This window comes from Myxine glutinosa, chromosome 11, assembly GCF_964187855.1.
Source record: "Myxine glutinosa chromosome 11, kmMyxGlut1.1, whole genome shotgun sequence".
In the NCBI taxonomy this organism is placed as follows: Eukaryota; Metazoa; Chordata; class Myxini; order Myxiniformes; family Myxinidae; genus Myxine; species Myxine glutinosa.
Window position 1 is genome coordinate 33,335,910 of NC_136271.1, and position 15,245 is coordinate 33,351,154.

General features: G+C 42.4%; 1 protein-coding gene across 2 annotated transcripts in view; it reads right to left on the reverse strand.

Moving 5' to 3' along the window:
• MCM10 (minichromosome maintenance 10 replication initiation factor) overlaps positions 1-15,245 on the reverse strand; it is an 87,103-nt gene that overhangs the window by 7,750 nt on the left and 64,108 nt on the right. For both annotated transcript variants that reach the window (XM_078786520.1, XM_078786521.1), the window contains 2 exons: positions 13,143-13,256; positions 12,585-12,733 (listed from right to left, as the gene is read on the reverse strand). In XM_078786520.1, coding sequence (XP_078642646.1) covers positions 12,585-12,733; positions 13,143-13,256 — 263 coding nt within the window. The remainder of the gene's footprint in view (positions 1-12,584; positions 12,734-13,142; positions 13,257-15,245) is intronic.

The following is a 15,245-nucleotide window of genomic DNA, read 5'->3' on the forward strand; positions in this document are numbered from 1 at the left end:
ACATATATATATATATACATATATATATATATGTATGTATGTATGTATGTATTGTATGTAGTATATATATACTATATATATATATATATATATATATGTATGTATGTATGTATGTATGTATGTATGTATGTGTGTATATACATATATATATATATATATATATATATATATATATATATATATATATATATATATATATATATATATATATATATATATATATATATATATATATATATATTATATATATATATATATATATATATATATATATACGGTATATATATATATATATATATATGGTATATATATATATATATATATATACGGTATATATATATATATATATATGGTATATATATATATATACGGTATATATATATATATATTGTTACGGACGCGGTTTAGATGTTATTTACCGAGCGGTGGTATTGCCGCGACCCGAACAGTTATTCCCCGACTAGACCCCGATTCCACCCAGACGTTGACCAAATCGCGCTATGCTAAATCAATGATGGAAAGGACACAACGACTGGGATAGATGAAACGACGCAAGGGGTACAGTTCTCAAGACCTCCGGAGGAGGGTATAATTACAGTGGTGGAGAAAAGGGGGTAGATTACAAGGTAGTGAGGTAAAGACACAGAAGAGATGGGCACTTAATTACAGTCTTATCTTATCCCAGACAGACCACAGACAAACGGAACAAGGTAGACTTACACAGGGATTGATGGCAGGGAAGGACAGGTAGTTCGATAGCACAAGGTGCACCTTGGCTCGGGGACAGGATCAAGCACGGTCCAAGAGATGCAGGGAGGTGTCACAGCGCTCGGAAGGGACGTCTCTCTTGCTTCAAGCTCAGCGCGCATCTGACGTCACCTCCCTCTTCCTGCGCATGCTCAGCGGGGAGTGACACGCCCTCGGTTGGTTGGCTCCGCCCCACTGGGGCCGGTCCGCCGCTTCCATTGGGTGCGGGGGTTACCAGGCTCCGCCCTTGACGAGGAGCTGACAGGGAGCCCCTATTTGGTAACCCCGTCGAGCACATGTTCGATGGCGGCTCGCTGGGAAGGCCTGATGCCCTCCCAACACCCCCTACCAACCAAGCCGGAGTGAGGACGCGCACTTCCCGCGCCCGCTGCTGCCGTTGCTGTTGTTGTTGTTGTTGTTGTTGCTGAACCGTGAGGAAGAGCTGCGGGGAGGTATTGGGAGGTCCTAAACTTCCTAACGGTGCCATACAATCACATTCTGGTGCAACGAAGGGTCAGAATTAATGGAAACGAGTCCTTAACTGACATAGACTAAGAATAACTAGCAAGATGTCCTATAGTTGTCTTACATGAGATGCGGTGAGCCTGGGCACGACATTTAATGGGGGAAATAGGGGGAGGTCGGGTCTACAGAGTGTTGTTTACAGAAAATGGGACTAGGGAATGGGGGATTGGGGATAGTTGGGAAGTATTGAGGAAATAGGGGAATATTTACAAGCGGATATGGATGGATGTAAATCCCATATCCGCAACAATATATAACTGTAAGAAATAGTAGAAACTCCACAGTACGAGCAGGGCGTCTCATTTGCATTGAATAAATAATCGTTAGATTAAATAAGATGCGGACGTAGCTTCAGGACGTCGATCTTTAATTGTCGACAAGCTTTCGACCAACAAAGGTATTCTTCTGAGTCTACAAAAACAGCAGGCATGTATATCAGTCAAGTATGTATAGTGATATGTGTGTAAGATGTGTGATATGTGTAGAAAATGCATACAAAAGGAAGAGCCACGCCAAAGTTCACTCACCGGCCCCAATTTCAACGGAAGTGAAGCGCACCTTCCAGTTACCGTTTGCGTTACAGTTCCGGTGCACGTGCATATACAAATATAGAGATATACATACATAAACACACAAGCATATATTCATATACCATTTATATTCATATAATATACTTATATATTTATATAAATGACATATAAAGGTAGAATGAATGAATGAATGAATGAATGAATGAAAAAATGAATGAATGAATGGGTTACGGTTAACAATTCGATTGGGTTGATGTAGGAACATGCTTTCGTCATCAAAATTTATGCCATGAGGGATTTTTGTCCGAAGTTTATGTATCCAAAAGGACTCACGTTTCAGAATCGTGGTGTGTGATCGATTTGTGATTGATTCAATGGCAGAGATTTGAATGTCATTTATAGAGTGATCCGGTTGATTAAAGTGTATCGTGTAAGGTAGAGATTTGTCCTGACTGGTGTGGAAGTTATTGATTTCTGACCGGGTGTTATTAAATCGTGTGTAGAGTGTATTCTCAGTTTTTCCAACATATTGTTTGTTGCACTTTTGGCAAGTGATTAGGTATATGACCCATGTAGATTTGCAGTTCATATAGGAGGTGATGGGGAATTTTTGTCCAGTGCTAGAACTACAGAATTTGTTTCCTTCTAGTAAATGCTTGTGAATAATGCATTTGTTTGCTGTGCATTCATAGAAGGCAGGGATCCTAGTTTCTTTGTTGTGGGGCTGTGGGTGCTTTGCTTTTACCAAGAGGTCCCTGAGTGTCCGACCACGTCGAAATGATGTTAGTGGAGGTTGAGGAAATGTGGTGCCGAGTGTTTCTGATTGATGGAGGAGAGGAAGGGCCTTATTCAGAATACTTGGCAATTGGGATGAGGTAGCAGAGTAGGTCGTTACCAGTGGGACACGGTTAGTTGCAGGTTTGGGTTTGTAAGTCAGAAGGTCTGCTCTCGGTATGCGTGTTGCTCGGTTTGTTGCTTCTTTCACAGAGTGAGGGTCATAGTTTCTTGCAATGAAGTGCGTTTCTAATTGGCAGAGAGAAGTTTCTTCTGCCATTTTTGTTGAGCAAATGCATCTTACTCCGATTGCTTGACTGTATGGTATGCTTGCAATTGTATGTTTAGGATGAGATGAAGAAGGGAGAAGGTAAGAGTGAGTGTCTGTTGGTTTGGTGTATAGTTCTGTTTCGAGTCTGTTATTTTGAAGCGTGAGTGATGTGTCTAGAAAGTGAACTTCGGACTGTGAGCTGTCGAATGTAAACTTGATGGTCGGATGAATCAAATTCAATTCATTTTGGAATTGTGTGAGACTACGGGGGGATTTTGACCAGATGAACTGAATGTCATCAATATAACGTACCCAGGATTTTTCCAAGATGCCGTGATGAGGTTGTGCATTGATCTTGGCCTCTATCATTCCCATGAAGATATTAGCGTACGATGGTGCAACAGGGGTACCCATAGCGGTACCTTGAGTTTGAATGTAATGTCGTCCGTTGAATTGGAAATTATTCAGTTTGAGTGTCAGTTCTAATAGGCGCATAAGGTCTTGAGTAGGTGGCATTGGGACTTGTCGTGTATCGAGGGCTTTGCGGCATGCAGACAGGCCTTCTGAATGTGGAATATTAGTGTAGAGGGATGTAACATCTGCTGTGACTAAAATGGTTTGGGAGTTGAAAGGTGAGTATATTCTGTTCAATCCTTGGATGTGGGTCAGAAAACTGGTTGTGTCCTTGAGGTACGGGGAGAGATTCAACACGAGAGGACGTAAATGACAGTCAACAAATTTTGATATTAGAACAGTTGGACATGTGCAGCCAGATACGATTGGTCTACCTGGATTGTTTACCTTGTGTATTTTAGGAAGAAAATAAAGGTGAGGGCAATGAGGATCTTTCGGAACCAAGCGAGATTTGATGGTTTTATCCACCCGAATAGAATCTACTACCTTTTTAACCTCTTCAAGATGTAAAAGGGTAGGGTCGGATGGGAGCTCTTTGTAAGTATCACTATGTAGTTGACGATTACCTTCTGCAACGTAATCGGTAGTCGACATAATGACAATGGCAGTACCTTTATCTGCTGGCTTTATGACTATCTTTTCATTATTTTGGAGATTGTGAAGTGCTTGTCGCTCTGCCTTTGAAAGATTGTCCTTATGTCTGGAACAATTATATTTTTGTGCCACCTTTTCCATTTCATTGCTCACTTGTTCCATATAGACATATAGATATATGTTCCATATAGATCGTACCTAAAGGTCTCCTCATTAAAAAACGATCTTGCTTCGCAACTCGAAACAATGATGACGTCATCACTGCACGTTGGAATCTACTGCTGTGGAACACTGCTCAACAACTACTGGAGATTGTAATAACACAAGTAAAAATAAAATTAATCAAATTGAATGAGAACATCAGCCAAAAGAAGGAGAAGATGTGGAAGAATGTGAATCCTGGCCAATACCACCACATAATGTGCTCATTCAATGATAAGCTAATGGCTGCTAAACACGACATTGTTAAAGTTAAGGAAAGGAAACTTAAACGTGATGAAATGTTATGCAAGCATATAAAACCATCTCAAGAGAATACACCCATTGCAAACAATAACCAGGTAACTCCAACCACCACTCCCAACCACTTTTCTCCAACCACTTCTAACCAACCACGACAACCACTTCTCCAACCACTTCCAATCACTTCTCCACCACTTCAAACACTCCATCTTCAACCACCCCAACCACTCCAACCACTTCTCAAACCACTTCTGACCAACTTAAGCATAAACACAAAAATCGACATTATCGTAAAAAACAATACACAAACCACAGACATCATTACATACAGAACCGTTCCTCCATGGAAATGAACACAGCTGAGGTTGAAAATAGTCAAACCAACAACAATAGAACTTCTACTGCAACCAAACTTGTAGATCTACCTAAACTCGGGATCATCAATCTTTCCAATCATTCCCTCAGTGAGGCGGAAATAAACCTGCTCTCTAAGGGTTTAAAATTTTGCCCAATCGCTCCACAAATAGACCAATTACAATTGAAAGAGGATTTAAAAGATTTCTGTAGGCGAATGACATTAAAGGCACACTTTGCTAAAGTACACCCAGCACCATCAACGCCACAACAAACAACACCAACAACCACGCATACAATCACATACACCGATACTAATACACCACAACTCACTTTACCTAAACCAAAAAGCACCTGGACACCACGTGTTGACAATCCATATCTACATGTCTATATGGAACAAGTGAGCAATGAAATTGAAAAGGTGGCACAAAAATATAATTGTTCCAGACATAAGGACAATCTTACAAAGGCAGAGCGACAAGCACTTCACAATCTCCAAAATAATGAAAAGATAGTCATAAAGCCAGCAGATAAAGGTACTGCCATTGTCATTATGTCGACTACCGATTACGTTGCAGAAGGTAATCGTCAACTACATGGTGATACTAACAAAGAGCTCCCATCCGACCCTACCCTTTTACATCTTGAAGAGGTTAAAAAGGTAGTAGATTCTATTCGGGTGGATAAAACCATCAAATCTCGCTTGGTTCCGAAAGATCCTCATTGCCCTAACCTTTATTTTCTTCCTAAAATACACAAGGTAAACAATCCAGGTAGACCAATCGTATCTGGCTGCACATGTCCAACTGTTCTAATATCAAAATTTGTTGACTGTCATTTACATCCTCTCGTGTTGAATCTCTCCTCATACCTCAAGGACACAACCAGTTTTCTGACCCACATCCAAGGATTGAACAGAATATACTCACCTTTCAACTCCCAAACCATTTTAGTCACAGCAGATGTTACATCCCTCTACACTAATATTCCACATTCAGAAGGCCTGTCTGCATGCCGCAAAGCCCTCGATACATGACAAGTCCCAATGCCACCTACTCAAGACCTTATGCGGCTATTAGAACTGACACTCAAACTGAATAATTTCCAATTCAACGGACGACATTACATTCAAACTCAAGGTACCGCTGTGGGTACCCCTGTTGCACCATCGTACGCTAATATCTTCATGGGAATGATAGAGGCCAAGATCAATGCACAACCTCATCACGGCATCCTGGAAAAATCCTGGGTACGTTATATTGATGACATCCAGTTCATCTGGTCAAAATCCCCCCGTAGTCTCACACAATTCCAAAATGAATTAAATTTGATTCATCCGACCATCAAGTTTACATTCGACAGCTCACAGTCCGAAGTTCACTTTCTAGACACATCACTCACGCTTCAAAATAACAGACTCGAAACAGAACTATACACCAAACCAACAGACACTCACTCTTACCTTCTCCCTTCTTCATCTCATCCTAAACATACAATTGCAAGCATACCATACAGTCAAGCACTCAGAGTAAGACGCATTTGCTCAACAAAAATGGCAGAAGAAACTTCTCTCTGCCAATTAGAAACACACTTCATTGCAAGAAACTATGACCCTCACTCTGTGAAAGAAGCAATAACCCGAGCAAAACACATACCGAGAGCAGACCTTCTGACTTACAAACCCAAACCTGCAACTAACCATGTCCCACTGGTAACCACCTACTCTGCTACCTCATCCCAATTGCCAAGTATTCTGAATAAGGCCCTTCCTCTCCTCCATCAATCAGAAACACTCGGCACCACATTTCCTCAACCTCCACTAACATCATTTCGACGTGATCGGACACTCAGGGACCTCTTGGTAAAAGCAAAGCACCCACAGCCCCACAACAAACAAACTAGGATCCCTGGCTTCTATAAATTCACAGCAAACAAATGCATTATTCACAAGCATTTACTAGAAGGAAACAAATTTTGTAGTTCTAGCACTGGACAAAAATTCCCCATCACCTCCTATATGAACTGCAAATCTACATGGGTCATATACCTAATCACTTGCCAAAAGTGCACCAAACAATATGTTGAAAAAACTGAGAATACACTCTACACACGATTTAATAACACCCGGTCAGAAATCAATAACTTCCACACCAGTCAGGGCAAATCTCTACCTTACACGATACACTTTAATCAACTGGATCACTCTATAAATGACATTCAAATCTCTGCCATTGAATCAATCACAAATCGATCACACACCACGATTCTGAAACGTGAGTCCTTTTGGATACATAAACTTCGGACAAAAATCCCTCATGGCATAAATTTTGATGACTAAAGCATGTTCCTACATCAACCCAATCAAATTGTTAACCGTAACCCATTCATTCATTCATTCATTCATTCATTCAACCTTTATATGCCATTTATATAAATATATAAATATATTATATGAATATAAATGGTATATTAATATCTGCTTGTGTGTTTATGTATGTATATCTCTATATTTGTATGTGCACGTGCACCGGAACTGTAACGCAAACGGTAACTGGAAGGTGCGCTTCACTTCCGTTGAACTTGGGGCCGGTGAGTGAACTTTGGCGTGGCTCTTCCTTTTGTATGCATTTTCTACACATATCACACATCATACACACATATCACGATACATACTTGACTGATATACATGCCTGATATACATGCTGTTTTTGTAGACTCAGAAGTAGACCTTTGTTGGTCGAAAGCTTGTCGACAATTAAAGATCGACGTCCTGAAGCTACGTCCACGTCTTATTTAATCTAACGATTATATATATATATATATATAGATATATATATAGATATATATATAGATATATATAATTATATATATATATATAATTATATATATATATATATATATATATATATATATATATATATATATATATATATATATATATAATATATATATATATATATATAAATAATTATTTATTTATTTTTACAAAGGCCATGCCTGCACAGTGCAGTTTAAATGCTTCATGCCCATTGTATCAAAATGCACAAATCAGGCCAAAATGAAGCTCATTAAAATGCACAAGCTTTAGGAAAGCACAAGGTTTGAAAGAAGTGTCCATTTTAAAATATATTACAAGTTCATAATCGAAACAAAATCTACGACTTTCATCTCAACACACTCTTAGAGTATCGAACCATAAAGTATCAGGAATGGGTATGAAAATGCATCTGGCTCGACAATCGCCTGGAGGATTTTGTCCCTGCAGAGGACACGCCTAACATGGTCTCAGATGGTGACCATCAGTTATGGCACTCTCCATGATGTTTTCCAACAACATCAATGTTCGACGACCCCACAGAAATCATGTCACTGGTGTTGCAAAAATGCATCTTCTCCTGGACTCCTCCAAGTGATCTACCATACCCAAAGTTGGGATGGAGCTTTGGCTATTCAATATATAGGGTGACCTATAATTAAGTCCCTATTTTAAATATAGAAATAAGCTTTCTTCTACGATAATAAGCTTTCTGTCTTCTACCGACTCCTCTCCGGCCTTGCTCCCCCAGCTCTCTCTGTGCTCTGTCCCCCAAATATTCCTACAGGTCGCACAAGATCTGCCAGCAACCCTCTGATGGTTAAACTGCCGAAATCTCGGCTCTCTGCTCACCTTCACTCTTTCATTCCTCTTTTCTCCCGCCTGTGGAACAAACTCCCACACTCCCTTCAATCCCTCTCCTCCCTCCAGGTCTTTAAAACAGCTGTTCACCACCATCTCTTATCTTCCCCCATCCATAACCTTGATCTTTTCTACCCCCACTAATTCACCCCAGATCCACCTTGTTTGAAATTCCAACTTATTTCCTGGAAATCCTGGCAGTGTCCATATGTTTATACCTCTCCCACCCCCCCCCCCCCCTTCACATGCCTCCCCCCCTTCACATGCCTCCCCCCCTTCACATGCCTCCCCCCCAAAGCCCTCTCCCTCCCACAGATCTCTCGATGTCTCCATGTCTCTCGGTCCCTGCTCTCAAATGTTGTGTTTGTGTCCTTCCCCCTCTCTCCCCATCTTGTCTACCGCTCCCGATGTTATTTGTTTTATGTGTCTGTTTGTCTTTCTGTGTGATTAATGTTCGCTCTTTCACGAGCCTCGATCTTGTATACAAAAAAAAAAAAAAAAAAAAAAAAAAAAGCTGTTGTTATTATAGTTAGAACATTAAATAAGAATTTTTTGAAAGACAGTTTATTGCTATCAATTTTTTTCTTCTTCTTTGATTTCAGATTGATCCATTAAGCCTGAGAGATTAAATGTTGCTCAAAGAGCCTGAATTGCTGCACGGTATGAAGTTTGGCAGTCTGTAATTGCAGTTGAATGATGGTAGTGGCAAGAAATGGGAAGACATGCCCCTTTGGATTAAAAAAACACGATTACAAACTGTCAACAAAAGCTTATAACAACTGGTTCGGTTAAGGATGAAAGATCAGGAACGTATACCAAGAGTGGAGCAAGTTATCATGCAATTCAGTCAATGTTGAAGAAGGACTTTTGGTGGAAACCACACAAACCTCATTATGTTCAGCAGTTGTTTCTCGATTGATGTGACAAGAGAATGGAGTTTTGTGAACATTTCCTTCAGTGTATTGACGACTGTCCACATAACATTTTCTTGTCTGGCGCCGTCATAATCACCTCCACCACCTAAGGTGGCAGGAGGTTAATTTTTCACCCTGTCTGTTTGTTACTTGTGAAATTGAAGATTCGTAAGTTCTGTATATTGGTTAATCTGGTTTGTTATTCTGTCTGTTTTTTGTTTGTATGTCAATCGCTTTGGGAGCCAAGGGCCATCCAGTACGGAGATGGTTTCTCCGAAAAAAACACCCAATGGGGGTAGGAAAATGTGTTTTTCCGCTTGGTCTAGTTACCCCCTCCTGCACAATGGTCCTGTGACGAGGTTCCTATTCAGCTAGCTTTCGTATGCAGCCTGTATCTGCTGGTTGCATCATTTTATGGGGGCATGGCTGTCCCGCTGTGAAGAGGTTTCCTTGTTTCAGGACGAGATGAACGTTCGGCCAGTTTTCATTCTTCTTATTTTTCTTTGTAGCCCTTCACATTTCGTGCCTTTCAGCCTTGTTTAGGGTGAACTTCAATAAAAACAAATAAAAAACAAAACAACAGTTAATCTCTCAGCCATAATGGATCAATCTGAAAGCAAAAAAAATAATTATTATATTAATGGCAATAAAAAAGCTTTCAATTTTTTTTTTTAATGCTCTACCTATAATAACAACAAAGTATTCCTCATGGAATACTGAACGGTCCTGGCTTCACATAGGCAAGAGCACAGCATCTTGGATGTGAGGGATCTCTGGGTCGCTCCTGTGAGATTGATCGGCTATCTGTGTGCTGCCGGTCTGTTCAACCAGAACTGAGCAACACAACAACAAAGTATTCCTCATGGAAGACTGAACGGTCCTGGCTTCACATAGGCAAAGCAAGAGCACAACATCTTGGATGTGAGGGATCTCTGGGTCGCTCCTGTGAGATTGATCGGCTATCTCTGTGCTGCCGGTCTGTTCAACCAGAACTGAGCAACACAACAACAAAGTATTCCTTTATATAAAATAGGACTCATCTATAGATGGCTCTGAACATGTTAACAATGGCACATCTGGCACATGCGAGCTAAAGTGAACTGGAATGTGCTCTGATGATTTTTGGTTGTGGATAAAATAGCGTTTGGTATTCAGCCACACAAATGTAAAGCACGTCTTCGGCCACACGGAAGCGGTTCCACAGTTTGTAATGAAACATCCGAAGTATGATTGAAGTTCATTTTCTACCAACTACATCTCTTGCAGGATAAGTTATAATTTACGTATTGTTGCGGTGTTGGGAAACCACTAAAAAGTAATGGCAACCACCATACAGGTCCCTTAGAATAGTTATTTCATAGCAGACCATTATCTTAGCCCCTTCCCCTTATTTTGGGTTAGTATGTCTTTATGCGTTGGGGAGGGAAACACAGGTCCTCCACTCATAAGGGATAATTTGCCAGGCAGGTGCACACAGGCTCAAAGGCACACCATCCAAGCACCAGGTAAAAGTTCCTTTGAGAGAGTTTGTGGGGGCAGGGGAAGCGAAACTCCACCGATCAGGGCCTGAGTCACTTCGGGGGAGCTTGTGGGTGGAGTAACGGGCTCCACCAATCAGGAGCCAGGACACCCTCAACCCCCCCCCCCCCCCCCCACTCTCGGGGAGGGTGGAAAACAGGTGATTCAACACGTTTTTGTAGGCTCTTGGCTTTTGGACCCTGTTGGCAGAGCACGTGTACAACCGCTCTCGACCGAACTCTCTCACAGGCTTCTGTGCATTTATTCTCTCTGTCTGCCCCCTCTGCACGTGTGCATGTTACGCTCTCTTGGTTTTTGGACATTGTTGACCTAGCACGTGCCTGCGTTACTCTCTTTCACACTGGACCTTGTGGCTGAACCCGTTTTATTGGCACTCCTTTTCGCTTTGGACTTTGTTCATTCAGCACGTGTTCATTGTTCTCTGCTGGCTGCCGGACTCCCTCTCGGTGCACGTGTGCACGACACTCACCTACCCAAGTCCGTGCTAACGATCGACCTTACCTGGCCTGACCAAGTCCGTGCTGATGATCGACCTTACCGGACCAAGTCCGTGCTGACGATCAACCTTCACCTGCCTGTCCGTGCTGGGATCAACATTACCTGCTTGGTGGCAACTCTGGGACGGGGGCGTCGCGAGGAGAGGCACCTGGAGCAGTGTAGCCCTTTGTGCTAGCAGGTTTCCAACTTTTGTTCTTTCTCCTCCCCCACCCCCATGAATGTGTGCTGGGCTCATGTCGTGTTTATTTGTTGTAATCGTAATAAGACGTAGAATAAGCTAAGTTTCTGCTTCTCGTCCTTTTTCCTTTCCTATTGAAAAATTAAACTGTAGATATTTGTAAATAAATCAAATTGTTAAACGTTTCCTTTCTATCTGTCCATGAAAGTCTTTTCCTCCATTGATCCGCCATTTCTCGCACAGATTAAAGATCGACTGTAACAAAATTAGCATTACCCCGGCGTTTACCAACGGATTTCGCTCGGCTGTCTAAAGTGGTGTACAGCCGGAGGGAAGGTACATTCCCCGATTGAAACAGTCACGTGGTACAGGTATAGCGCGACGGTCCAATTGGCGTTCGTAGTTGCTGGTTCGCAACCTGCCGAAGTACGAAGTTAGTCGTGCGAGGCAGCCTCAGGTCAGGTAAGTTTGGGAGGGAGCGGAGGCTAACTCCCTCGTAGTAAACCCGAACCCGGGCCGTAACAGTATTATTCGTGCACTTAGCCAATATTCCCTCGATCCTACATTTTGTTTGCCACCATCAACTGCTTCATATGAATATGAAGCAAATCTCAAAACTTTAATATGAAGCAGTGCTAACGAAGGTTCCGCAGTGCCCTCCAAGTCAATTACCGTTATACCAATCACGGCATTGGCTCTTGATGTGGTATTGCAAAGCGCAACATTTTTCCAAAACTAAGTCACACACCACTTGTAATTGGAAACTGCTCTATCAGGAAAAGTCCCTAAAAGAACCTGCTTGCAAATGCCAGTGGCTCGGGATTGCAACGGCTGCCAAATTTGTGACAGCCACATCAAACACTTGGGAGTGCTGTCATAAGATTTGCGACAAAAGTGGCATTCACCTTGGGAATGATGTTTGCTGAATATTGATTGATCCTTCCTAACCAATGTGGTCATTAGTTTAGCAATGTGAAGATGAAAAGCAAACTAACAATATGGTTTTTTGTTGAGAAGTCCTTGTTGAATTCTGAAAATTTGTTTACATTTTCCTTTTTGCCAAAAGACAGCATCAAACAGCATAACAACACAACACAGCACAAACCGGCAGTGTCTCTTGGGCAGACGATCGAAGGAGACTGCACGTTCCCCACAATGGCGGCAGCGAAAGAAACGCTTCTTTGCGGAATGCCAGGTCAGCTTGTGAGATTGCTCCAAGCAGCTATCCAGTGCGCGGTAATGTGTGTACTTGCACTGTGTGGCAATGAGAGTGATAGAGACAGAGACAAAGACATCATGAGTGAATAATTAAAGGTGGACTGATGACTGACCAGCCCCATTGGTGAATATTATACTGTATATGAGGAAAGGTATAAGGCAGACAAAGGAAATTTACACATCTGGGCAGTGCTTTGTCACACTCCCAACACTGCACATCTGTGCCGGATGCGTTACACATGCAACGGCAACAGTTCAGAGAGCGACAGAAGTGGGAGGAGAGGGGGCTTTGTTCTTTTATGAAACGGGGATAGGAGAGGGGGTTTTGAACACATGGGGAAATGTGTTGGAGAGAAGGCACTTGCAGGAAAAGGGGATGCATCATATCTATCTGTTATTGCACAGTGTTATTACACAGCATGTTCGAACAACCAAACCCTCACACCTGTGCACAAGAAACAACCCGACATGGGACCTCCATGGTGTCCCTCATTTTCTCTTCGAGCTGCTCCTTTTTCTCCAATGAGTGGAAGTACTGCTGCTGTAACTCTTCATCAGCCTGCTCACAATAATTAACACATCACTCAAACCATCTTCTCACCTCTTCTCACAAAGGAAAACTGGTGCATATAAAAGGATTAGGTACGGTGTGCTGTATCAACTTGTAACTTCTATGCATCATGTCCCGTTTCCGTAAGGTCCCGTGAGGTTTCGGCAGCTCATGGTGTGCAAAATTGGCTCAGGTTTTTCATAAGCCGGTTTGCCAGACCTGCCTTTCCACCGCAGCTGGTTCTGACAAGGATTTGACATTTGGCCAGGATGTAGGTGAAAATCTTCCTACTCTAAATTAAAATACACCATGGGATCTTTCACGTTCACCAACAACAAATGTTGTAGCAGAACTCGAGCCGAACATCCCATCCTGTGGATGGTGCACTTTCTAATGAAACACCCTACCAGTGAACACCCGCCCAATGTGACAGTTTATAGTTGGATCAAAAGTAAAACCCACACTAGACTTTTTTGATATACATTGTCGAGGCTCGCAGAGGAGCTTTAACACAAATGGATCATTACATAAGAGAACACAGATGACCAGCAAAAAGAGAGGGGGTGGGGAACACAACATAGAGGGAGACTTGGAGAAATAAAATATTTGAGGAAGAATGAGGGCTAGCAAATGGCACAAAGGGTGAACAAAATAGATACAGCAACAAATTTTCAATCACAGAAGTGGAAGGAAAAACTAGAATCTTGGAAAGAGGTGGGCTTGGGAGGGTTAATGAGGTTAGAAATGATCATGGTGGGGGATGCCATGAGATGGTGATGAACAGCTATCTTGAAGCCCTGTAGGGAAGAGTGAGATTGAGCAGACTGAGAAAATTGATTCCACAGGTGGGAAAGATGCGTGGTGGTGAGCAGTGAACCTGGATTATAGGAGTTTCATGATAAGGGGGTTACTGGCAGACCATGTGCACCCATGTAGAAAACTGAGAGGGTGGGCAGTGGGAGGAGCTAGACCGCTCAGAGGTTTCTGGTGCTAGGCATCAGAGGTTTCTGGTGCTAGACCAGAAAGGAGGAGGTCGAAGACACCGAGACCACCGAGATGTCTGTGATGTGAAAGTGAAAGGCACAAATACTCGTCTTCCAGATTCCAATGACTTTGAAGGCCTTGCTTTCCATAGCGTCAAGCTGAGCAATGTGTGAGGCAGGGAAGCCAGCCCAGAGGGGAGAGCAGTACTCCACCATGCTGCAGATTAAGGCCTTATATAAAAAAAAAACCACCGTTTAGAGGCCATTTTTCCCCGCAAAGCGGGGGTTGGCCTTTTCGGGGACCGTGGTAGTTGTTGTTTTTTGGTCCCCTTTTTGAAGCAATGTTTTACGGCCGGATGCCCTTCCTGACGCCAACCCTTTTTGCCGCCTTCAACGACAAACAGGGAATTACCAGTGAACTGGTACTCAATTAGCCGACCTCGGAAGGATGACAGGCTGAGTCAACCCCCCTGGCATTAATTCGGCGATCGACCGAGATTCGAACCCAGGATCCTAAGATCCTAAGCCGGCACCCTAGCCGCTAGCCCAACACCAGGGATTAAGGCCTTATATATAGTAGATAAAAGTTCAGGTGCGCCAAGTAAAGACTTTGTATGATGGAGGATGCCCAGTCGGTAACTGGTTTTGGAGGCCATCTTAGATATGTGGTTTTCCCAAGAAAGATCGTAAATTATAGTGAAGCACAATAGTTTGAGTGAGTGAACTTCTTCAAGAGGATCGTTAATAAAGTAGATGGGAGGGTTTATCAGACAGTTCTTTCGGAGAGAGAAAGTGAGAGTGAAATTTGTCAGGGTTGAAAGATATTCGAAGTGTTTGACCAGCTCGTGATTTTAGCAAGGTTTGCAGAGAGCGAAGAGGCTGCTGTCTGCCCATCTGGAGGATGAGGGATGGTACATGGCAGAGTATTGGCAGAGGGTGGAATAATCAGCAAAGAGATAGAGAGGATTTTCCAGAGTCAAAGATCATTAATGACTATTGGGAATAGGACTGGTCC